The 24,938-nt window shown below is 34.0% G+C and overlaps 1 protein-coding gene across 6 annotated transcripts in view; it reads right to left on the reverse strand.

Annotated features, from left to right (window-relative positions):
- Positions 1–24,938, reverse strand: part of Ap3b1 (adaptor related protein complex 3 subunit beta 1) — a 246,829-nt gene that overhangs the window by 155,547 nt on the left and 66,344 nt on the right. For all 6 annotated transcript variants that reach the window (XM_015497828.2, XM_048800176.1, XM_048800179.1 and 3 more), the window contains one exon: positions 8,515–8,697. In XM_015497828.2, the coding sequence (XP_015353314.1) occupies positions 8,515–8,697 (183 nt within the window). The remainder of the gene's footprint in view (positions 1–8,514; positions 8,698–24,938) is intronic.

Here is a 24,938-nt window from a genome sequence, read left to right on the forward strand (position 1 = left end):
TCCCTATTTACCTCTCTTATTGTTTCTCTTGCTGAGAAAAAAACTTTTTAGTTTAAGTAGGTCCCATTTGTTTATTCTTGTTATTAACTCTTGGGCTATGGTTGTCCTATTAAGGAATTTGGAGCCTGACCCCACAATATGTAGATCGGAGCCAACTTTTTCTTCTATCAGATGCAGAGTCTCTGATTTGATATCAAGCTCTTTGATCCATTTTGAGTTAACTTTTGTGCATGGCGAGAGAAAGGGGTTCAGCTTCATTCTGTTGCATATGGATTTCCAGTTTTCCCAGCCCCATTTGTTGAAGATGCTATCCTTCCTCCATTGCATGCTTTTAGCCCCTTTATCAAATATAAAAAAGTTGTAATTTTGTGGATTGGTCTCTGTTCTTCTATTCTGTACCATTGGTCCACCCGCCTGTTTTGGTACCAGTACCATGCTGTTTTTGTTACTATTGCTCTGTAGTATAGTTTGAAATCTGGTATCGCTATACCGCCAGATTCACACTTCCTGCTTAGAATTGCTTTTGCTATTCTGGGTCTTTTGTTTTTCCATATGAATTTCATGATTGCTTTCTCTATTTCTACAAGAAATGCCATTGGGATTTTGATTGGCATTGCATTAAACCTGTAGAGAACTTTGGGTAATATCGCCATTTTGATGATGCAACTAAGGCTAATGGGAAGTAATAGGAAAGGTGAGATTAGCAGGGTATGGAGTGATGAGTGGGAAAGAATAACTTTCACTTAAAAAGCATGAAGACATTGACCTATAGCTGAAATGTACTTCATAGAATCAGACTTTCAGTTTTCACTAATGAAATGCCTTGACTGGATTAACTTTCTGGAAAACTATTTTTAAAAACAGCAATCTAAAGATATTACAGGACAATGAGACAGCCAAAAATGAGAAAAGACTCTACCCACAAAAGATGAATTTTAAAGTGTGAGATAAGTGAATTTGCAGGTTTTTGCCTTACTGCACTCCCTAATCCCATGTAACTAATAATAGAAAAATCATACTTTACTTGTGTAGGAGTCAGATAACAGTCAAAAAGTGGTAAATTATAGAAGGGTGTGAAACCACAGAGGGGTGAGACCCCAGGAAATGCATGTAAATATCATACACTGGTTACCAAACCCCTGATTTGACCAATAAACTAAGCATGTATGAGAATGACCACCATGGGCCTATCAAAAAGGAATAGCTCAAATATAAAAAATAAAATAGAGATTTTACTTGCTGTCCATATTGAACAATTTGGGGTATGAAACTATTAAAACATCTGATAAAACAAAGATTAATACACTTTAGGGAAAATGTAATATAAGGCAGAGTTTATACTATATGATTGAATATAAATTATTTAAATTACTGAACAGAGATGGAACAAAAAAATAACCAATGCTCAAGAGAACAAATAGCAGTAGAAGATAACTCAGAAAAAGTAATTATCACATAATAATTATAAAGCAGTTATTACATATACTCAAAATATTAAGAGCAACATAGACAAGTCAAATAAATAGATAATCTTAGAGGACACCATACAAAAGAATCAAATAAGAATTCCAGGGCTGAAAATATACTACATAGGTTGAGTCAAGAAACCTGAAGAGAGATCAATAGAAAGTTATTCAATTGGAAGAACAAAGAAGAAAATGTGAAAAAAAAAAAGTAAACCATCTCAGAGCCATATGGAGTAATATCAAACAGTGTGAAATACTTGTAATTAAGATCCCAGTAAAAGGGAAAGAGTAAATGGAGCACAGCAAATTGCTGAAGTTTTTTTTAATTTCAAATTTTAGTTTAATGAAATAAACTCAAACAAATTTAAAAAAAAAATTTTAAGAACTTTTAAAAATTCAAACAAAAAATAGATCCAGAAAACATCAAATTCCCAAGCAAAATAAACAATAAGAAAACCACACTCATGCACATCAAAGCCAAACTTCTGAAATCAAAACAGAAAGAAAAAAATCTTTAAAGCAGACAAATATTTTTTTAAAAATCCTACTACATACAGGGAAACAGTAATTGCAACTAACTTATGATTACAAGCAACGGAGTCCAGAAGACAATGAAATACCTTTAAATTCTTGAAAGAAAAAACAATTCCATATGGAGAAAAATATTCTTCAAGGATGAAGATGAAATCAAGACATTTTCAGATGAACAAGATTGAAAAATTCGTCTATAGGAGATCTATACCACAAGAAATTATTTAGTTTGAAGAGAAAAATAATAGATGTAAATTTATAATTATAGAAGAGAATGAAGAATTCTCCATTTCTATAACACACAGTCACTACACAATGTTGACATTTGGTATATTACTAAACAATAATATATGTAGATTACTTAGAAATACAGAAAGGTAAACACTCACACACATGCATACTAAAAGAAGATTCTGAGGGTGCTAATATAGGCATAAGAAATGATCAAACAGGAAAATCTTTCTCATGAGCCATGTAATATTTTTCAATTTTTTAAAAGCACATACATGTTATCTGAATAAATTTTTTTTAAGTCAGGTATAGTGACATACACCTGTAATCCCAGTTAGTTACCTGGGAGGCTAAAGCAGAAGGACTACCAAGTTCAAGGTCAGTCTAGATAACTTAGACCTTTAAAAACGAAATAAAAAGGGATAGGTATGTAGTTTAGTGGTAGAGTGCTTGCTAGCATGGGAGAGGGTTCTATCCTAGTAGCAATAATAGTAATAATAATAGCAACAACAATAATAGGAAATTTCATGAGTTTAAAAATTCCAATCCATATCATTTTGAACAACAAAAAGAATAAGAAAACTTTAAAGTTAAATGCTTCATAACCAACAGGAGAAGAAGGGGCCTCATTTCAATATCAGCTCATAGTCTGTAATTTCACATTAAACTATATATGAATCCTTTGTTAGCTATTGCCTGTAAGAATGCACAACCAACCTATTACCTTTATACTGTACAGCTTGGATTGTGCCACAACACAACTCCTTAGTATTTTTTTTAAGCTCATGGAATAGTAAAAATCTAATAGTCCATTGATAAAATACAAAATTTGTTTGGCCTAAAAAATTACCCTCTAAAGTAAAATCATCTCTAAAATTTTGGTCCTTTAAGCAGGACCCAGATGTGGAGTACATGAAGCATTTTCTCCAAATACCTTTGTACTTGCAGAAAATCACTAATCAAGAACTAGATAAGCGAATTTAACATTTTGATAACTTTCTACTCTGTCTCTGAAAAAAGTTAAGAACTTATTAAAAATACTTTAAACAGGATTATAAACTTAGAACTTTCATGAACCCATTTAAGGCTTTATAATGAAAGTGTAGATATACTGAGAGTGACAAAAAGTAAATTAATCACTCTAAATTTCAAACTGGCATAAGATTATTTTACCTGGATTCATATTCTAAAAAGTAATGTTGCATATTTACTTTTAAGTTACTGAAGTCAAATATTTTGATAATTCTTAGAAAACTGTCACTCCTAGAGAAAGTTCAATTATAAACAGCTAACTTCAAAAAATTAAAAACATTCCTGTCGGGCCCCAAAGTCAATTAATTTCATTTCAATTTACAATCATGTCACTGAAGGGTTCTGGAGTTGTTTGTTTGTTTTTTTAATCACTCTTATAATTTACTTTGTGTTTCATAGTATTTTTAAAAAAACATTATTTTTATAAAACCAACTTTAGATGCAAAGATTCACATTTATTTTCTAAGTATTCTCCCACAATAGGCTTGAACAACAAAGATTGAAATAAATAATTTTATATCCTTTATAAATAAATAATTTTATATCCTTGAAAATTATACAAACTTGACCTAGAATAAAAAACAACTCACATGAACTGCAAAGAGTAAATTTAGAAAAATAAAAATGCAAATATGCATTTTAGCAGTCTCTTGAATTTATTAACCTAAAAGGTTTAATTTCCATTTTCCTGCCTCAGCTTTATTTATAAAATGTCGTGCCCTATAAATATGCTGTTATTTTCTATAGTCAAGCACCCTCTTAACAAATCTTCTCATTAATATGTAAATTTAAAGTCAATCGGTCTACTCCCTGACAGCCCCATGAATTCCTAGTGCACTGTATAATCGGCTTTGACTTGGCATCCACTATTTATCATCAAAGATGTCAGTTAGAAAAATTATGGAAAATGCACTGCAATTGATATGACTGCAATCTACTTTGTCAACACTTAATTGTTCCTCAAATCATACATTTACATATAAACAGCCTAAATACTGATCTATAATGATGCAAATAAACGAAATTAAAAATCTCTTCTGCCCAGAAGAAGCTTATTTGTATATGATGTGTTCATTTGAGAACTTACTGACAAAGCCATGTACATCAGCTCATCTCAAAAAGTATTTCTACTAATTTTCAATTCCTCAAAACACAATTTTGCTACCCTTCAAGCATATTAACATTAACAAATGTTTTTAAAAATTCAATAAGAAACATGGTTTTTCTCTTTGAACAGCAAATCTAATTAGAGTTGTTAGCTAATTGCAGTGTCTGAACACCGTGAATTACGGGCTTTGAAGTTAATTTTGACAAGAACACAATAAGTAAATACATAAAAACTTATTAAGGTAAGCAAATTTTTTGTTTTAATTTAAAAGTCACAACGTAATACAACATGAAAGAAAGAATGCTGGCTTGGACATCAAATAAATGTTTCTAGCTCCACCTTTTATAAACAATATTATCTTAGGCTAACTGTTAAAATCTGTATGCCTCAATCTCTTTATCTATAAAATGGGTATAATTCTGAATAGTCAACAAGGGCTGGGGTTGTGGCTCAGCGGTAGAGCACTCGCCTAGAATTTGTGAGGCCCTAGGTTCGATCCTCAGCACCACATATAAATAAATAAATAGACTACCACTAAAAAATAAATTTAAAAAAAAGTCAACAAAATTCTACACAAGAAAGTACTATAAGATTATAAGTTTCTAAGTATAACCTATTGTGGTATCAGTTTTCAGATTTTTGTTAGGAGGGGAAAAACTATTTGATTTCAATGAATTTGGTATGAAAGACAGCTATTTCATTTTAAATAAATTTCCAGGTGGATATTTTATTTTAATTGAGAATGTCTATCCACTGGCAAATTCTTTTACTCCAAGGTAAAATGGCCTTTGATTTATGGTAAAATGATGCTCATACAGCATTTAGGTGAGTGTCTTCTGTCAAAAGGGAAGGCTATAATAAAGACATTTTTCCTCCATTGACTCCATGAAATGATATATATAAATGGTGGTGGGAGGGGGGAGCAACCACTAAGCACTGACTCTCTTGAGTACTACCCATCTTGTCTTTCATTCCAAAACAGCCATTCTTTATTACATAGTATGGTTTTTACAACATCAGATATGAAACAGAAAGCAAATATAAATGCTAACTACAATAACTCTAGATTCTTCCAGATGTGGTCAAACCTGGCTTTGTGATTCAGTGTGCCAAGTTCTAAAGCTGAAACTACCATGTACAATCCTAATAAGCAACATGAAGACTAGGCTAAAAAGTCTCCAAAATTACAAATGGCTACACTGCTCATTCCAAAGTTTTGCAGTAAAACAAAATACATAGTAGAGAGAAAGGATAAGGTAGGTTAAATGAAAGGGGAAGCTCATGGACATGGTCCTAATGTTAATGACTCATTTGAATCTTATTTTTTTAGTTGTAGATGTACACAATACCTTTATTTTATTTTTATGTGGTGCTGAGGATGGAACCCAGTGCCTCACACATGCTAGGCAAATGCTCTGCCACTGAGCTACAACTGTATAAATGTATTTAAACAAAGAGTCTAGCATCTTTTATAGTCGTTAATTCTAAAGTGAATGAAGACTAATACAAGAAGGACCGACACTTTCAAATCATTCATCTGGTTTCTTAACAGAACATATAACTAAATATAAGCCTGCTATCTTGATTATTCTAGATTACACAAGACCCTCAAATAGAACTTAAACAATCAAAGAATATTTTTTTCACGGTTTGAGGTCAACTGATATCATCTTAAGTTAATAAAGTAAAATGTTTTACCCATGTAAAATTTCAACCACCAAAATAAGTGATTAAATAATTGCCAAATTAAATGACGGCCAATAATCATCTCTCAAGGTCAACCAAGAGATTATAAAAACAAACTTAATTTTTATTTTACCATATGCTTCTGTAATTTAAAAATAAAAAGAATTTCATCACAGTTAATTGAGAAATACAAATCTTATATTTAAGTTGTTTGCTTTTTTTTTTTTTTTTTTCCCTTAAAGCCAAGGAATCCTTCTAAATGGAAATCCTAAGTGAAGCTGCATAAAAAAGGGCAGGCAATCTGAGGCAGTGGCAGAGCTCAGAGCCAGTCTCCAGCACTACTGCCCAGATGGCTGCTCCTGTGGCAGTACCACAGCATTCTGAGGGATGAGGTGAACATTTGAAAACCACTAAATTAATCTAATAGCCACAGTATTTAGAATAATGCTGAGGTCAGATGGCAAATAAACGCCAAAGATAAGAAATTATTTAGATCAATTCCAGCATGCTAGGATTTAACAATGACCAGATTTTCTCTCATATTTGTAATAATTGATGTTCATGGATTTAACATGAAAACACAAAGAATAAATGAATACAGCCCCAATTTTTCCAGTGATCCATCAAAAGAATAAGTGTATATCATGGAGGATAATTTCATTTTCCTGCTTGTGTATACAGTTTTATGAATTTTATCTAAACTAAGATGAAATAAAATTCAAGGAAAAGAAAAACAAACTACAAAACAGAGTTTAATAGCCATTACATATTTCTAGAAGATATGCTAAGTATAGCATGTATTTTAGCTCTGGCTTCTATATTCTGACAAGGCAAAAGATCATTTATTTGTAAAGAGCTAATGAAAATGATTTGACAATGATAGGAAAGTAAAACAAAAATATTTAAATGGTGACGATCATTATATATGCCAAAATGACCTAAAACCTCACAGAGAGGACAAAAAATATATCTGAGATTAATTCTTTAGAGGAACGGGTGAAACCAAATAAATAAGCTATTCACAACAAAAATCTCTTGTCAAAGGGTCAAGACATTTTCATCATGAACATGTTGATTAATTTAGCAAAACTGTCCTCAAAACTGTAACAACAAATACAACTGTAGAATAAAAGTATATAAATGTAAATTTTCTTCAATTTAAGAATCCTATCTGACATAAGACTTTTTATATTGATGATTTTAAACAAACTGAAATAGTTAAGTCGAATAATATGACCACTTTGTTAATACTAAAATTGAGGGGGCTAAAGATGTAGTTCAGAGGTAGAGTGTGTGTTTAGCATGCAAGGCCTTGGGTTCACTAAACAATACCAAAAATCAAAGAAATTAAAATTGAGATGGAAAAATATTAGTGTTTAGATTAAAATATATGAAAGTTTTTAGTGCTAACAAATATATTAGTATAGATAATTTGATAAAGTATTTTATATGATTATGTGGAATGTTATTGAAGGCATGTTATTATGAACACATCTCAATTTTATTCTATTAGCATTTTTCTCTCATTTTAATATTACTTCTAATTAACAAGAACAAGTACTAAGCGGTCAAGGGCCTAGTAATAAGTTTGCATACAAGTCAGTTTGACATAATTGAGTTTTATAAGACCTCTTATTTTTTTACATGACTGATTTTTTTAAACTATAATACTGCATTTTAAACGATTAGATATCAGAAGACAAGGTTAATACACTTTTATAACATTTAAGGATTTTCTTTAAGCAAGCTTAAAATTTATATTTCATTCTTAAATATATACATACTAAGTTCTATTACAATAAAATTAAACTCTTGATAAAAATGAACTTTTCTAAGTTGTCATATAATGAAAAGAATGGGTATGCTTCTAATGTTAATCTACAAAAGGAAACAAATATCTTCAAGTATATTTAATTTTTAGTTTTACTAAATGTTACCAATTTAAGCAAAGAAAAGGAAAAGAAACATTTTAGCAATATAAAACTAGAAAAAATAGTTTAAAAGTTCAATAGTATTGATCTATAATTGCAAGAAATTAATACCTAAGATACAAATTCATGTTTATACTTTTAAATTACCTATTTTCATAAATGCGTATCTGGAATAGCTGGGGCTCAAAAGTGTGAAGGTTACTAGTAACAAAAATAATTCATGGTTTAGCAATGTTATTGTAAATACTGCATCATGCTATTGCTCCTAACAAAGGCCTCTTACCAAGTATCATACTGAAAGTTTATATACTATGTCATTAAATATGTATCGATCAGTGCCAAAATAATAGACAATTATTCTTGTATTTTTATACTAATTTCCTGCTTTCGTAAAAAAGAATGAGGGAAATGAGTCCTTATCAAATATGAAGATTTCTATATTTCACAATTCTTAATTTTTGTGCACATTTTTAAATGCTCGCCTATTCTGTTAGTATACTTTATAAGTGAAAGGCTGCTCAGCACTTACCTCTTTCCAAGGACTGACAAACTGTGTACGAGCATATCGAGTTAGCATGTGGATTATGACCACCTGCCCCCACTCTTCTACATCAACTAGTAAGTTACATAGCTTTCGGTAATTCTTGTGAATCAGATCTATTCTATCCGGGCATACTTCTTCAAAAGCCATCACAACACTGCCAGCTACCAGCTAGAAAAGAAAGAAATAGTAACTCATTAAAAAACATTTTCTGCCCATCGAAGATACTACTCACGTTTTTATTATGGTACAGTCAGTGTTATGACAATCAACATTTAAAGTGTTTATTCATTCAGTTAAAATGAATGTTCATGTTTGAGTAAAAAATAAATTTTTAAGCACCACTCCCTAGAAGAATAAGTCTAATACTTGTAATTTATGTGAAAAACTAATGCTCTGCTGAGCAGAGATGTATTCTGATAATTTTTTATTTTATCAACTTAAATTCCAATTAAGTTGTTTATACATGAATTCAACATTAATCATTCACAGTTTTCATCTTTAAAGCTAACCTAAATTCTAATCTAAAGACTCATTTCTTAGTTTGTGACAATATTCAGAAAAAGAATCCAGATAATAACAAGATTATACTGTGTCAGTTTAAAATGAAAATGACAATTCCACAATGAATTTGTTTAAAAGTATGAGGAACTCTTAGATGTTTTTAGTACTAAAACACTTCTGAATCTTACATATCTTAATTTGTGTTTTTATGAACATAATTTATTTACAAAGAAAACACACTGACTGAAATTTTAGGGCATTATTATGACTTTCATAACAATGTATGTAAGTTGGAATAATATATTACCAACAAAAGGCAGCTTTTCCCAAGTCCCAATTAGTGAATCATAAATAATGATTTCTGAATTGTCATGTTCTTACAAATCTTAGGTGAAACTAAGATTCCTTTATCATAAAAATACAAAGTAAGCAGAATATATAATAAACAAATACTTCTATATATACACCACTGATACATGCTGTTAGCCAACAATATGATACAGTTTTGAAAAAAAGCAAATTAATATCATATTCTTTTTGAACACTAGGGATCTTCATTTTGTGTCTAAAATTTCCCCAATGACTTAAAATAAGCAATTAAATAGAAATATAACTTACTGAAATGGTACTTTTTGAAAAATATTAGATACAATGATATTCATATTTTGAGTATTTGTTCCTCTACTTGGCTGACATTTAGTTTATTAATATGCAACCAACAATACAATTGAAAGAAAACAGCTCAGAATATAGACCTGCTATTATGCTAAACAAGTTTCAAGTCCTGTGGGGATTTTATGAATTACCAATCAGTATGAACGTGAAGCCGCATTTATTGACTCCAGCCCTGCCCATGTACTGGTGCCTGCTGGTCCCAGCATGTATGCGCCTCAATCGAAAAAGCAAGGAATTTATTATTTCTGTGAACTAAATAAAAATGTATTATATGTATAATTTTCTGTTTGCTATTGATATGGAAAGGAAGTTAAGTGCATGTTTTCAACTCCACATTTTGACGTATTCTGCATAAATTACTTTTCAGAAATTATATTCTATGATAATCACATTTCTATCAGATCAGAATTAGTACAATTTAAATATCTCTTAAAACAACTAAGTTTATGATATTAGACTACTTGTGTGATATAAACATCACTATATACTTTATATATAAATCAATTTTATACTAATATTTAAATCAAGTAATAAAAGAGGGTCTTTAAGCACAAAAAATAAATAATCTATGAAACTAAGAACAACAGTTTTAATTTTTAAAAATGCTAAATAAAATCAAGTTATTTGGTCTACACTTAGAAAATTTTTCCTAAATGTGTTAAAACCAAACAAATCAATAGAAAAATCAGCCTCAAGGTATTAAATTCATTAAACCAAGAGCTTTAAGTATACAACAATTGCAAAGCACTCTCACATTCTAAAATACTAATATCATTACAAGAAAATAATTTTAAGTACAAATAAAGCTTAAGGAAACATTAATAAATAGAAAGTACACAAAGAGAGTACCTTCACAAAATAAAACTGACTCTACTCATAGTTTTAACAATCTGATCCTAGTCTAAACATTAGAAGAATTGATAATTTTGATCTATCAAATGTTCAATATTCTATAAAACATTCAGAATTAAAATAAAATGATCTACTCAGATTTTAAAACCAAAAATATTGGTTTCCAAAAAACAGACAGTTAATTTTCATCTCACTGTGTCAATAGTAGCTTTTCATATAACGGAAAATATAAATCACTCCAACAAAACTAGCAATGAGCTCATCAAATTCAAATGCAGTTTTCCATTTATGTATTTTTTATATTAAAGCAATAAACATGGTTCATTTATCTCCCCTTGGTTGCCACGTTTTTCTGTGCTGTTGCTATGAACTTCAGCCATTAGCTGTGCTCCAAGGTAAACTACATGAACCATCAACAAAAGTGACACCCCATCTATGGAGTTCATATTTTCTCTAGATTATCTATGCTAGTTGACAAGCTGGTAATGAAAAAAATCACACTAAGCAAATGGTTCCTCTAATAACAATAAATTTTCTATAAAATTATGAAGGGTACAAAACGTTTCCTTGCATCTATTTTGTCATGAATTCTAATTAACGTTGCAAAAACCTGAGAGTGCTGGGTCATCACAAGAAGTGCATCAAGGTTTGATTGATAATATGGTATAAGTTGGCCAATGCTGCCAAGATCTTCTTCCCTTAAATTAATGGCCATCCAACCTGCCCTAATCATACAGCCCAAATGATATTTCCCTTCTTATTTCAATTTTCTTGAGGCATGGAAAATAGGAAAGATCAGTCATTTATCTTCTAATAGCTGGATAATAGATCTATCACAATAAAACATCTGCACAAACTCAGGGGTGTGTTTTTTTGCCCATAACACTGAGGCTTTTACCAACATTAAATCAATAACTTATAAAATGGTGTCTTACCCCTACAGCTTAGCTATAAACTACCAATCTATTCATTAAGCATAATTTTATAGCTAAAATTAAAGAGAAAAAAACCTCACATTATCAAAAACACACAAATAGCTTGGTTTTTCAGTAGGCACTAACCTAATTTGTCTCCCTAAGAAATTGTTTCCATGAGAAATTTAAATGCTATCAAAAGGACTTCTTTAAAATTAATTTGAAAGGACAAGAAAATAAATGCCACCCTGCTTTTGAAGTATTCTAAATAAAAGATTGCCCACTTTTATGCTTTAATTGCTCAAAAACCACAGATTTTTACATTTTAAAGAAAAAAGAAAGTGTTATGAATTTAAAAAATGAATTCATAAGTAAACATTAATTTGGAAAGGTAGAAAAGTACTTAGAACATGGTAATTAGAGAAGTAAGATGAAAATGATATAAGTCTTGGAATATACAAGAAAAATTATATAAATAAGCCAAATGTGGTGGTACACGCCTGTAAGCCCAGTGACCTGGGAGGCTGAGGCAGGAGGATGGTTAAGTTATGATGCCAGCCAGGCAACTTAGTGAGACCACCTGAAAATAAAAAATAAAAAGGGCCGGAGATGATCAGTATCAGAACATCCCTGGGTTCAATCCCCAAAACCGAAAAAAAATTATATAAACAAAAATGATTAACAGTAATTAGAAACGACAGAATAGAGATAAAATGTTTCCTTTTAATTTCATTGACTACAGTTGTAAGGTTCCCTTTAGTGTCTTCATAAAAGACACCTTCAGACAACAGTTACCTAAATAACATTAAGTGTTCTTCCAGTTTTTCTAAACGCAGAGTGATCTATTTTTAGGAAAGAATTACTCATATGACAAATACTGATCTTTTTCCAGTAAAAGGGAAAAACTGTTGTATTTTAATATGTTTATTGCTCAATCTTTCCTTAAAATGAAAATTATTTAAGAAAATCTTCCTCGGCCTAAGAGAAACAACAGAGGTATATCTCAAAATTAACAGAAAGTGAGGAAGTTTTTAATTCATTAACATCTTTCAAATTTATATTTACAGGAGTTACATCAATGTCGTCATCGTCATCATCCCAAGAATTTCTTGCTGATAGAAAATAAATTTCTTCTCAAAATGTGGAAGTAAATTGGACTTGTTTCATTTGATTGGAAAATTTTTAAATTAAAAACAATGTGGAATTTTTTATTTTAAATGTCAATTCTGACATTATATTTGTGAGGGAGAGAAGAAATGTACCTGTCTTCCTTCAATGAAGTATTATAAAATGACCAGAAAAAAACAAGGCATAAATACCTGTTTAAATATCAGAATATTTTTAATCTTTCAGTAATGAATTATAATCACATGAAGGGAAAAAACTATCAGAAAGCATTCTCAAAACATAATTTAAATACTAGGCTCACAGCCACAGCATGTGGGCCTGTGTGGGGAGGGAATAGGTAACCCTTGGAGGTGTGGGCCGCTGGAAATAAAAAGTGTGAGAAGTATTATTAAAAAATAAACACAAAAGACAAGAAATACATTTTTCAAAGTGGGGGCATTGGCAGGTAGAAGAGGCCTGATAGGTCTGATCCTAACAAAGGAAAAAGCCTGTGAATACTTTACGTATAGTGAAACACACCAAAGGAATTTATTGTGAGAGAGGGTTCTTCAATGCAAACCAGAATCAAGAAGCTGTTGGGAATTGGCCTGGTTGGGGACTTATCACTTGGGCAGTAATTCTTTCTTCTCCAGGCAGCTGGCACCACAAGGATAGTTAGGCATACTGGTATCTCTTTCACCCCAGGGCAGCAGACATCTAAATCCAAAGCTATGGAATCCATAAATTCCACACTAGGCGTGGAATAGGCCCCATTAACATTGGCCTACAAATGGGCGTGTCTTTCTACACCTTAGCATGGAAAGATTCCCAGATGCAGCAGTTAAGCTGTCCAAGGCTATGGAATTCAAAGCAATAATTTATTTGCAGCTCCTGACATCAGGTAATGGTACCTGGGTAAATCTAAATCTACCACTGTATATCTCCAAAAAATAAAAAGACCAAAATCTATGCCCTAAACATAACTCAAAACAGAGCACCTCCAAACTTCAAATAGCTCTCTGAGAGAGCCATTTTTATACTTGTATCATAAAACTTCAAAGATTTAGAAGCACAGAAAAAAAAATTACTCAAAACAAAGCAGACAAGAGTTAGTGATGGCTACAAGAGTGAACTAAAATAAACAACAGGAAAAAAAAAAAAACACTGTGAGGTTGAAAATACTAAAATGACTCCTGGTAGGTCAGAGCAGACTATAGAAAAGAGACTTAAGAGGAGAATAAGAAAATTCAGTGAGGCAAATGAACTGTCAAGGAAAGCTTCAAGAAAAAAATGGAATTAACAAAGAACTGGAGCAGTTGGTGGCACACACCTATAATCCTAGTTGCTCAGGAGGCTGAGGGAGGAGGATCACAAATTCAAGCAATTTAGCAAGACACTGTCTCAAAATGAAAAAGGGCTGGGGATGTGACTCAGTAGTCAAGCACCCCTGGGTTCAATCCCCGATACCAAAAAAAAAAAAAAAACCTGGGGCAGGTGGGGGTGGGAGGAGACCCCTCAGAAACTGTGAGATAACAGGAAAAAAGAAGTAAGAAGGGAAAGTTTATACTACTTGAAGATACATCTCAAAATCATCTTACGACATATGCCTCCAACTACGTGCACCCTCCCCATCAAAAGCCATCTCATTGGCTTTTGAGATGGATTTCTGACAGAGAGGGTGCTCCTATACTCAAAATATTGCAAGTTACCACAAATATCAAATCACCAACCCTAGCCAAAGAAATGCCAAGACTCAAATAATAAGTACTAAAAGCAGAAAAGAAAAATCAAAACAATTCAACTGGGGTAAAAAGTATCCGCCCCCCAAATCAAGGATAAGCAAAAGGAAACTTTACTGTAACACTCCAACACAAATTAAATACCTCAAAGAAGCATTTCTAAAGACAGGAAAAACAAATATGATTCAAAATTTTAAAAGAGAATAGAAATTATCAAAAGAAATCAGGAAAAAAAACATAGCATTTCATTTCAGTGACTAAAATCAGAAAGAAACTGAAGGGGAAAAAAGTGATCAAACATGACGTCTAAATTGCAAGATGTCCCTGGGGACAAAAATCAATAAATGAAAAATTATTATGGGCACTAAAGAAAAAAAAGAACAACAAAAACAACAACCAGGAGAATGAAATGAGATAAAAAAGAAATAAAAAGGTTTAGAGACAAAGTAGCTAAAATATAACATAAGCAAAGAAGATCTAAAACATGTAAAATTGGAATCCCTGAAGAATATAATAATTGAACACAATTAACATTTAAAATTATGTTCTTAAAAGAATAAATATTTTATCAGAATTAATATTTAAGTTCTGAGTCTACATTATGAAAGTGTTTATCCGGTACGAGGAAAAAAGTGACCCACATCAATTAACCCTAAAACACCTTACAAAATTATGTATTTCAAAGGTAAAAAGAAAATCCTCAGGGAGAGCATCTGTTGAGAGCCACAGCCAAAGGGGCCCCAGCAAACTTCCAGCTGCCAGCAAACTTCCAGCTGCCGGCTGATGATTGGCTCACAGCGGCCCCAGCAACATCTAGCTGATTGGCTCCTCGGCCCCAGCAACATCTAGCTGATTGGCTCCTCTGCGGTGATGCTCATTGGACTGTTTCCCTGCCCTTTCAGACCACGGAGCTGCTCATTGGGGGACTTTTTTTGGCTCCGCCCACGTGACCCAGCCAATCGGCCTCAAGAGCAGGAGGATTGTGGGAGGTGGAGAGAGGCTTGTGTGGGAGAGAGAGGCTTGTGGAAAGCCGGTGGTGGCAGTTGAGGCTCTGAGGATTTTTCCTGAGAGGCTGTTTTGTTTGGCGTGTGTGGTTCTAAAAATAAAGTTAGTTTCTTTTGACAAGTGGCTCCTGATTGTGCCCAGCCAGACTGCGGCATTTGGTGGCTCGCACGGGGAGTGACTGAGGGTAAGTGAACTGCTCGCCCCTGAGGGCAGGGCAAGAGGATGGGTAGCCATTTTAAGATTCTTCTTTTGTTATTTTGTTTCACTTTTGTTTTAAGTTGCCTGTCCCTGGAGATGTGTAAGATGGAAGAAAAACCGCTCACATCTGAGGAACAGATAGGGAGAAAGGACGGATGGACATTTCAGGAGGCTATTATAATGATTTTGTGTTGTTCCAATTTTGTTTCACTCAGTTTCAGTTTTGTTAGGCGTTATCTTGTTGAGTTGTATTATAGTAGAAATACGGGATCAGAAATTAGTAAAAAACAAACTGAAAGAGTGTTAAGTAAATTGTTAGAGGAAGGAGGCATCTCAGTAAAATCAAGAACAATCAGGGCATACGTTGATACAATACAAAAATGTAGCCCATGGCTTTTTAAGGAGGAGTTGTTAAATATATCACAATGGAACCATCATGGTGAAGATTTAAAAAGAATAGAAAAGAAAAGCCCAGGGACTCTGCCAGTTGGCACATTGCCATTGTGGACGTTCATATCTTGTTTGCTTAGTCCAAAGCCTTCAGTTCAGACAATGGTAGAGGAAGAAGAAGACATAATGATTCAAGTAAAAGAGAAGGTCTCTCAAGTTAGTCAGACAGAGGAAAAGATTCAAGTAAAAGAGAAGGCCTCTCAAGCTAGTCAGACAGAGAAAGAAAGTGTAAAACAGAAAAAGCCATCAGGGGGAAAGTTACAACAGGAGACTGCTACTAACACCTTTCTATCACCAGAGGACGTAAGTGTCCAACTAACAAGGCCACCTCCATATGCTGGGAGGTCCCCAACCCCCGCAGTTGATAGTTGGGATCCTGAGACAAGATCTCAAATATTAACATGCCCTGTATTTGAGGCAGGAGGGCAGCGATTTTACCAAGTTTTAAATTTCAAAACAGTGAAGCAGCTAAAAGAGGCTGTAACAACCTATGGTCCTCAAGCACCCTTCACTGTAAGCATGGTCGAATCCATTAACAACTTGAACATGACGCCAGCAGATTGGGCTAATATGTGTAAAGCTGTGCTAAATGGAGGACAATACCTGTTATGGAAGGTTGCCAATGAGGAATTTTGCAAGGAGACGGCTAGGCGAAATGCAGCAGCTGGTTATCCTCAGAGAAATCTAGATATGTTGTTAGGAAAGGGACCTTATGAGGATCAGCAGCAACAAATTGCATATGATCCTGGTGTATACGCACAAATTGCTGCAGATGCAATTAAGGCATGGAAGACTTTACAAGGACATGGAGGTTTACAAGTTCAATTATCTAAGGTAATACAAGGAGCTAATGAACCTTATGCTGAATTTGTAGATAGGCTTATTCAAACAGCTACCAGAGTTTTTGGGAATACAGAACAAGCAATGCCATTACTAAAACACCTGGCTTATGAGCAAGCGAATCGTTGGTGCAGAGATATCATTAGACCATGGAAACATGAAGATTTAAACACATATATTAAATTATGTAGAGACATTAATGAACAAGAGCAAGTCGTGGCAGCTGCAGTAAAACAGGCTTTAGATGCCAGAGACATTAATGAACAAGGGCAAATTGTGGCAGCTGCAGTAAAACAGGCTTTAGATGCCAGGCCAAGAACATGCTACAATTGTGAACAAACAGGACATTTTAAAAGGAATTGCCCCATTGGAGGAGGGTTTAACAAAACTAGGTATCAAAGGAGTAGAATACCAGGTATTTGCCCACGATGCCGTAGAGGGAGACATTGGGCTAATGAATGCCGTTCTCAAACCACCATAGAGGGTACTCCATTATCAAAAAACGAACAAGGACCAGGTGTTTATCCACGATATCGTGGAGAAAGGCATCGGGCTCCATTGCCAAAAAATGGACAGGGGGGCCCAATGCTCCGGGGCCCAAAACCACAAATATACGGAGCACTGGAGGAACCCAGCAACCCCATCAGGGTAGTGCCCAGGACACATTGTCCATCAGATCCCTCATCAGACAAACCAGAGGGAGCGCAGGGTTGGACATCTGCGCCTCCGCCAGAGCAGTACTAACTCCAGAGATGGGAGTTCAAATCATTCCCACAGGGGTGAAAGGACCTCTTCCCAAAGGAACAGTAGGCTTATTATTGGGACGCAGCTCTTCTACTCTAAAAGGACTTATGATAAGTCCTGGGGTAATTGATCCCGATTATGAAGGTGAAATAAAAATTATAGCCAGTTCTCCAAAGGGTATATCAGTAATTTCACCAGGAGATAGAATAGCACAGTTACTAATAATACCCAGCCTACATGATAAATTTTCCAGTCGTACTGTAGAAAGAGGTTCCAAGGGATTAGGCTCCACAGGTGTAGATTGGGCTATGCTTTCTTTAAATTTAGATTCTCGCCCCATGCTAAAACTAAATATTCAAGGACATGAATTTAATGGGCTACTGGATACAGGTGCAGACCTTAGCATCATCTCTCGTCAAGAATGGCCAAAACATTGGCCATTACAACAAGCCACTCAAACGCTTCGAGGCCTAGGAGTGGCGACTAATCCCCATAGAAGTGCAATGGTATTAGATTGGAAGGATCCTGAAGGATGTGAAGGAACTATACAGCCATATGTATTGGATCATCTTCCCGTAAATTTATGGGGACGAGATGTCCTAGATCAATTAGGTTTGACATTAACAAATAACATCAACCAAAATGCACCCACTATTATGACTAGACAAGGTTTTAGGAAAGGAAAAAGATTAGAAAAACAAGAACAAGGTATAGCAGCACCAATACAAATAGATCAAGGAACAGACAGACATGGGTTGGATTTTCAGAAAGGGCCACTGAGACAATAAAAATTACTTGGAAATCAGAAAGACCAGTATGGGTTCCTCAGTGGCCCCTGACTAAAGAAAAGATACAAGCAGCCCATGACCTGGTCAAACAACAATTAGCAGAAGGACATATACAACCTTCTGTATCTCCCCATAATACTCCCATTTTTGTCATCAAAAAGAAATCTGGTAAATGGAGATTATTGCAAGATTTAAGAGCCATTAATAATGAGATGGTTATTATGGGACCTGCTCAATCAGGGATTCCTCAATTGTCTGCTTTGCCAAAAACCTGGTATGTTTTAGTTATAGATATTAAAGATTGTTTTTTTTCAATTCCAATTCATCCTGAGGATAGTCCACGTTTTGCATTTACTATCCCTGCACTGAATCATGAAGGTCCTGATCAGAGATATGAATGGAAAGTACTCCCTCAAGGGATGGCTAACAGCCCAACTATGTGTCAAATTTATGTTAACAAAGTAATCCAGCCACTTAGAAATCAAAATCCTGAACTACAAATATTTCACTATATGGATGATGTATTATTAGCACACAAAGATAAAAACACATTGCTAGAATGTTATGCCACACTTACAAACTTATTAAAAAATTATAATCTAGAGATAGCAATAGATAAAGTACAATTAAATTTTCCAATTAATTATTTAGGAGTTCTATTATCCTCAACCATGGTCCGTCCACCAAAAATTCAAATACGAGTAGATCAACTCAAATCACTTAATGACTTTCAAAAGTTATTAGGAGACATAAATTGGATAAGGCCTTATTTAGGTATACCAACAGGAGAGTTGGGACCTTTATTTGATATCCTAAAAGGTCCATCAGATCCAAATTCACCCCGAATGTTAACGCCTGAAGCAAGAAAGGCATTAAAAATCATTGAAACATATATGGAAAATATGCATTTGGATAGAATTGATATAAGTTTGCCTTTATTATTTATTGTACTACCAACAAAAAATATTCCTACAGGAGTATTTTGGCAAGAAGGTCCATTATTATGGATACATTTATCTTATTCTCCTAACACTATTCTTACTAGGTATCCTGAGGCTGTAGGACAATTAATACTCAAAGGAATAAAAGCAGCAAAGGGAGTGTTTGGAATTTCTCCCAATAAAATTATTACTCCATATACTATGAATCAAATTGATGAGTTAGCTAATGAGTTAAATACTTGGGCAATAATCATGTGCAAATCTAATGTTTCATTTGATAACCACTTACCATCTAATCCTTTATTGTCTTTTTGGTCATTGCATCCTGTAATTTTTCCAAAAATGACAAGAAAAACACCTATCATGAATGCTCCAAATATATTCACTGATGGGTCAAATAATGGTACAGCAGCAGTAGTTACCCCTGATCAAACTTTTACATTTTTAGTACCCAAACAATCAGCTCAAAAGGTAGAGCTTAATGCAGTTTTACAAGCTTTTGTGATGTTTAAAGATTCTGTATTTAATTTATTTTCTGATAGTCAGTATGTAGTTAATGCTATAGTATCTCTTGAAGATGCTGGTAGGATTTCCCCTTCTTCTACTGTTTTCTCTTTGCTTTCCACTATACAAAGTCTAATCTGGGACAGAAAAGATCCATTCTTTATAGGACATATCAGGGCACATACAGGATTGCCTGGAGCCCTTAGTTTGGGCAATGATTTAGCAGATAAAACTACACATGACATACATATTTTCTCTACACTAGAAGAAGCTATAAATTTTCATAAAAAGTTCCATGTCAATGCTAATACTTTACAAAAGCGTTTTAAAATAACTAAGGAACAAGCTAGACAAATAATAAAACAATGTCAAAATTGTGTGACCTTTTTACCACAAGTTAATCTTGGAGTCAATCCTAGAGGATTGATACCTAACCATATTTGGCAGATGGACGTCACACACTTGCCAGAATTTGGAAAATTAAAATATTTGCATGTTACAGTTGATACTTCTTCTGGATTTTTGATGGGCTCCCTTCATGCCGGAGAAAAAACTAAAGATGTTATAGCTCATTGCTTACAAAATTTTGCCACTGTGGGTGTTCCAAAACAGTTAAAAACAGATAATGCCCCTGGTTATACTTCTACCTCTTTTAAACAATTTTGCTCAACATTTGGCATTACTCATATAACAGGAATCCCATACAATCCACAGGGACAAGGCATAGTTGAAAGAGCTCATCAAACTATTAAAATGTACTTATTAAAGCAAAAAGAAGGAATTGGGAAGGGGTATATATTCCCCAAAGATAAACTTAAAATAACCCTTTTTACTCTAAACTTTTTAAATTTGGATTCATCAGGACTTAGTGCTGCGGAAAGGCATATGTGTCCAAAAAATGTACATAAGCCCAAGGTACTTTGGAAGGATATTCTAACAGGACAATGGAAAGGTCCTGACCCAGTAATTGTCTGGAGTCGGGGGTCTGTTTGTGTGTTTCCACAGGGAGAACAGCAGCCGATTTGGATTCCAGAGAGATTAACCAAGGTCCTGACCCAGTGATTGTCTGGAGTCGGGGGTCTGTTTATGTGTTTCCACAGGGAGAACAGCAGCCGATTTGGATTCCAGAAAGATTAACTAAAGCGATTTCTACAGACCAAAAAGAAGATGATTTGGCTCAAATCCATAACAACTGATATCCAAAACTCCAGTTTGGCTATTCTTACATCTGCAACAGAACCAGGATGCTTTTTTCAATATCTATTTTATTATTGCCCTTTGCCATATCATGAAGTTCTATTTTGTTTTTTGAGCTCATACAGACCTAGGTTAATGTTTTGCTGATCAGTTCTATTTTTTGACTATAGAGTTTTTAAACATTGCAATGGAGATTTCACCTGTAAAAAGTTATAAGGCCTTTACTATAATGTTATGTGTTGTATGTATTATATTATGTGTGCACACTTGTGTTTTGTGTTATATGTTTGAATGTATGTATGTCCATATATCATATATGATGAGCGCTCATGATAAAATGGATCCAAATATTTTTTTTTAATTCACGTGATTTAAATGGTTTAATTTAATTGGGTAAACAGCTGTTAAAGATTGTTTTAATATGTGAACACAAAAGAAGGTTAACAGATCTGTTTGTTTACTTTCACCTTTCCTTTTCATTATATTTAATAATTCTCTTAAAGATAATGTAAATTGTTAAGAAAATTGTTTTCTTTTAGTGCCTTCTGTAATGTTACATAATTTTTTCTTTAGCCATTATTGCCAGAATTCCTATCTTCATCCCAGTGCTGGTGAAGTCAAAGATAAAACCAATCTACAGCTTCTACAATAGCCATCACTGAACTGCTTGCAGAACTTGCCTGGACACATTGTGAGCTCACCTGTATGCATTGTGAACTATCTGTTGGTGCAGCGACTTGTGGTAGTGTTGGGGTATTTTTGCTGATGATGTCATCGGTGGTACAATTTTTCCAAAAGGAGCCGTCAATTGGCTTGGTGTATCTTCCTCCCTTCTGCTTGTCATGATCGTCCAGCTAAAATTTGGGGGCCAACAGAGGTGAGGCAAAGAACCTCACCCCCCCGCTGGTACAAAGACCTCTCCACAGGTGTGGCTGTATACTGGACCGGTAGTCAGTGACGGGTAAGATCCAATTGCAATGGTACCAACCTAAGGACCATATGTACTATTGGACAACCTAAGGCAGGCACGGTCCCTAAGCCACATGCTTGTTGTTTAAACAGAGAGGGGGAGATGTTGAGAGCCACAGCCGAAGGGGCCCCAGCAAACTTCCAGCTGCCAGCAAACTTCCAGCTGCCGGCTGATGATTGGCTCACAGCGGCCCCAGCAACATCTAGCTGATTGGCTCCTCGGCCCCAGCAACATCTAGCTGATTGGCTCCTCTGCGGTGATGCTCATTGGACTGTTTCCCTGCCCTTTCAGACCACGGAGCTGCTCATTGGGGGACTTTTTTTGGCTCCGCCCACGTGACCCAGCCAATCGGCCTCAAGAGCAGGAGGATTGTGGGAGGTGGAGAGAGGCTTGTGGAAAGCCGGTGGTGGCAGTTGAGGTTCTGAGGATTTTTCCTGAGAGGCTGTTTTGTTTGGCGTGTGTGGTTCTAAAAATAAAGTTAGTTTCTTTTGACAAGTGGCTCCTGATTGTGCCCAGCCAGACTGCGGCAAGCATCTTTCTTAATATGGACACAGTCTAGGCATTTTCCTTAGATTAAAACAAGGAAAGGACACCCATCATATCCACTACTATCAGATGTTATACTGATAGAATCAGTCAACATAATTATAGAAGAGTCCTAGGAATTGAAAAATGAAAGTAAAATTATCTCTATTTGCTGAAATGATTTATTCTATAGGGAAAAATGAGAATAAATGAAAAAAAGTAACACAAACAATAAAATAACTCAGTAAAGAAGCAGGATATAAAATCACCATTAAGAAAATCAACAGCTTTTAAATATACAAACACAATAAGTTCAAAAATTTGATGACAAAACAATTTATCATAGCAACAAAGAAATAAAACTAAAGATAAAATAACTCTAAACCAACATTTAACTCTAGTTATTAACTCCCTTCTTACTACTCCCCATTGAAGTACATGCTAGTAACTGTGAAATAACACCTCCTCTGAATTCTGGAACTAAGCACAAAAGTAAAAATATTGTGCATACTGGGAGCCATATTTCTTACTGTTGAAGGGGAAATTACAAATTTGGAAAGGGAAGAGGATAGAAGGAATTTTGTGCTATGGTACTAGAATAAGAGGCCTTGATATTTTATAATTATCAAGACAGAAGAAAAGATATGCATGTGTTTTAGTTTGAAAAAAAGGAACTCTGTAACACTTTAGTAGAATGAGTGCCTCAAAATAAATAGGCCATCAAAGCACTCAAAACCTCTATGAACACTAAGTATGATACTATTGGGGCAAGGAAAAGAAAACATTAGGGATAATATCATTTATCAGTTACTATCACCAGGAATATGATAATTCAACAGCCATTCAAAAAATACTGAACACATATTATGAATAAGTACTCAATATTTTTTCTTTCTACTATTTTAGAAATAAATGATCAGAAGCCAAAATAGACATTCTAAATTCACAAACAGATTATATTCTTTACATACCTTCTTGAGCCGTTTACTTTTTAGTTGAATATTTTAATAGTTTATGTCACAGTGTCAGGCCCCATGCTGAGGGTTTTATATAAACTAGCTCTTTCAACCAAAATAACCACCTTATAAATTATAAGAACTACAAATCTGAAACTAACACTCATGAGGCCTAGTACATAGCTATCAAATGGCAGAAAATCAGGCATGAATTTTCTAATTCAAAAAAACTGTTGTTTTTACTTGTGACAAGTCTATCCTATTTGTAAAAAACATGCATATATATAAGGAAATTTCACTCCCAGGCCATGCAACAAATTTCTTTTAGTGTACAATGAAGCAGAAATTATGGCAAATTGTACTGCCACGAGGGTTCATTTCTTGTTTTAATACTTAGCAAATGTCCTGCACATAAAAGACATTAAGTGTTTTTTTTTTCAGTTATTAAAATCAAATAAACCACAGTATCAGTAATATTGATTTAATATCTGGGTCACAGAAGCAGATGGTATATCTGTCATATAGAAGACAAAAAGAATTCAAATTTCTCTATCTTCATCTATTGACATAATCTGTTGGGGCATGATTATCTTCTATATTACATCAACTCTGCATAGAAGAAATGCAATGGAGATTTCTGCTATACTTCAAAGTAAAAGAAGTTTGCTGAATGGTCTAGGAATGAAACTCCAGGTATAATCTCCATGTATAACACAATATTATCAAAGATACACAGTGAAAAACTCACTAAAGGGTTTTGAATGTTCACTATAACATATTCACTTAACTCAAAAAAAAGCAGTATTTAAGTGACTGAATTAGACAATCTAATCAAAAAGTACATCCTGTAAGGCTGTATTAAAAGTCAGGAGGCAACTACATGCTGCCCATATGTACTGGGCAAAATACAAACAGGTTGAATATAAAAGAATACAAATATATATAGTAAAAACAGTGACCATAAGAAAGCTAGAATGGCTGTATAAGAGACTTTAAAACAAGTGTTCCTAGACACAAAGAGAGACCTTTAATAATAAGAAAAGATAAAACAGTTATAAATATACATATAATTATAAACAATTATATATATACACACACACAAATATCAGAGATCATAGATGTATGAGGCAAACAATGACAGAATTAAAGAGAGACTTCAATATAGCACTTGGAATAATGAACAGAACTAGTAGGCATAACAATTAACAAAGAAAGAAAAGACTTGAACAACAATATAAACAATTAGACCTAACATTTATGAAACATTCCACCCAAGAAAAGCAGAATACACATTCTTCTCAAACACTGAACATCTTCCAGGCTAAATCATAAAAAACAGCTACATGGGGTAAATAACTACAACAACAGATAGCTGTTCTAAACAGATATTACCATAGGCTGAAGGTGAAAGGTTGGGAAAAATCATATCACTCATATGGACTTCGGAAACAAGCAGGAGTGTCCATACTCATATCAAATAAAATAGATTTCAAGCCAAAGTTA

The sequence above is a fragment of the Marmota marmota genome, unplaced genomic scaffold (assembly GCF_001458135.2).
Source record: "Marmota marmota marmota unplaced genomic scaffold, marMar, whole genome shotgun sequence".
NCBI lineage: Eukaryota > Metazoa > Chordata > Mammalia > Rodentia > Sciuridae > Marmota > Marmota marmota.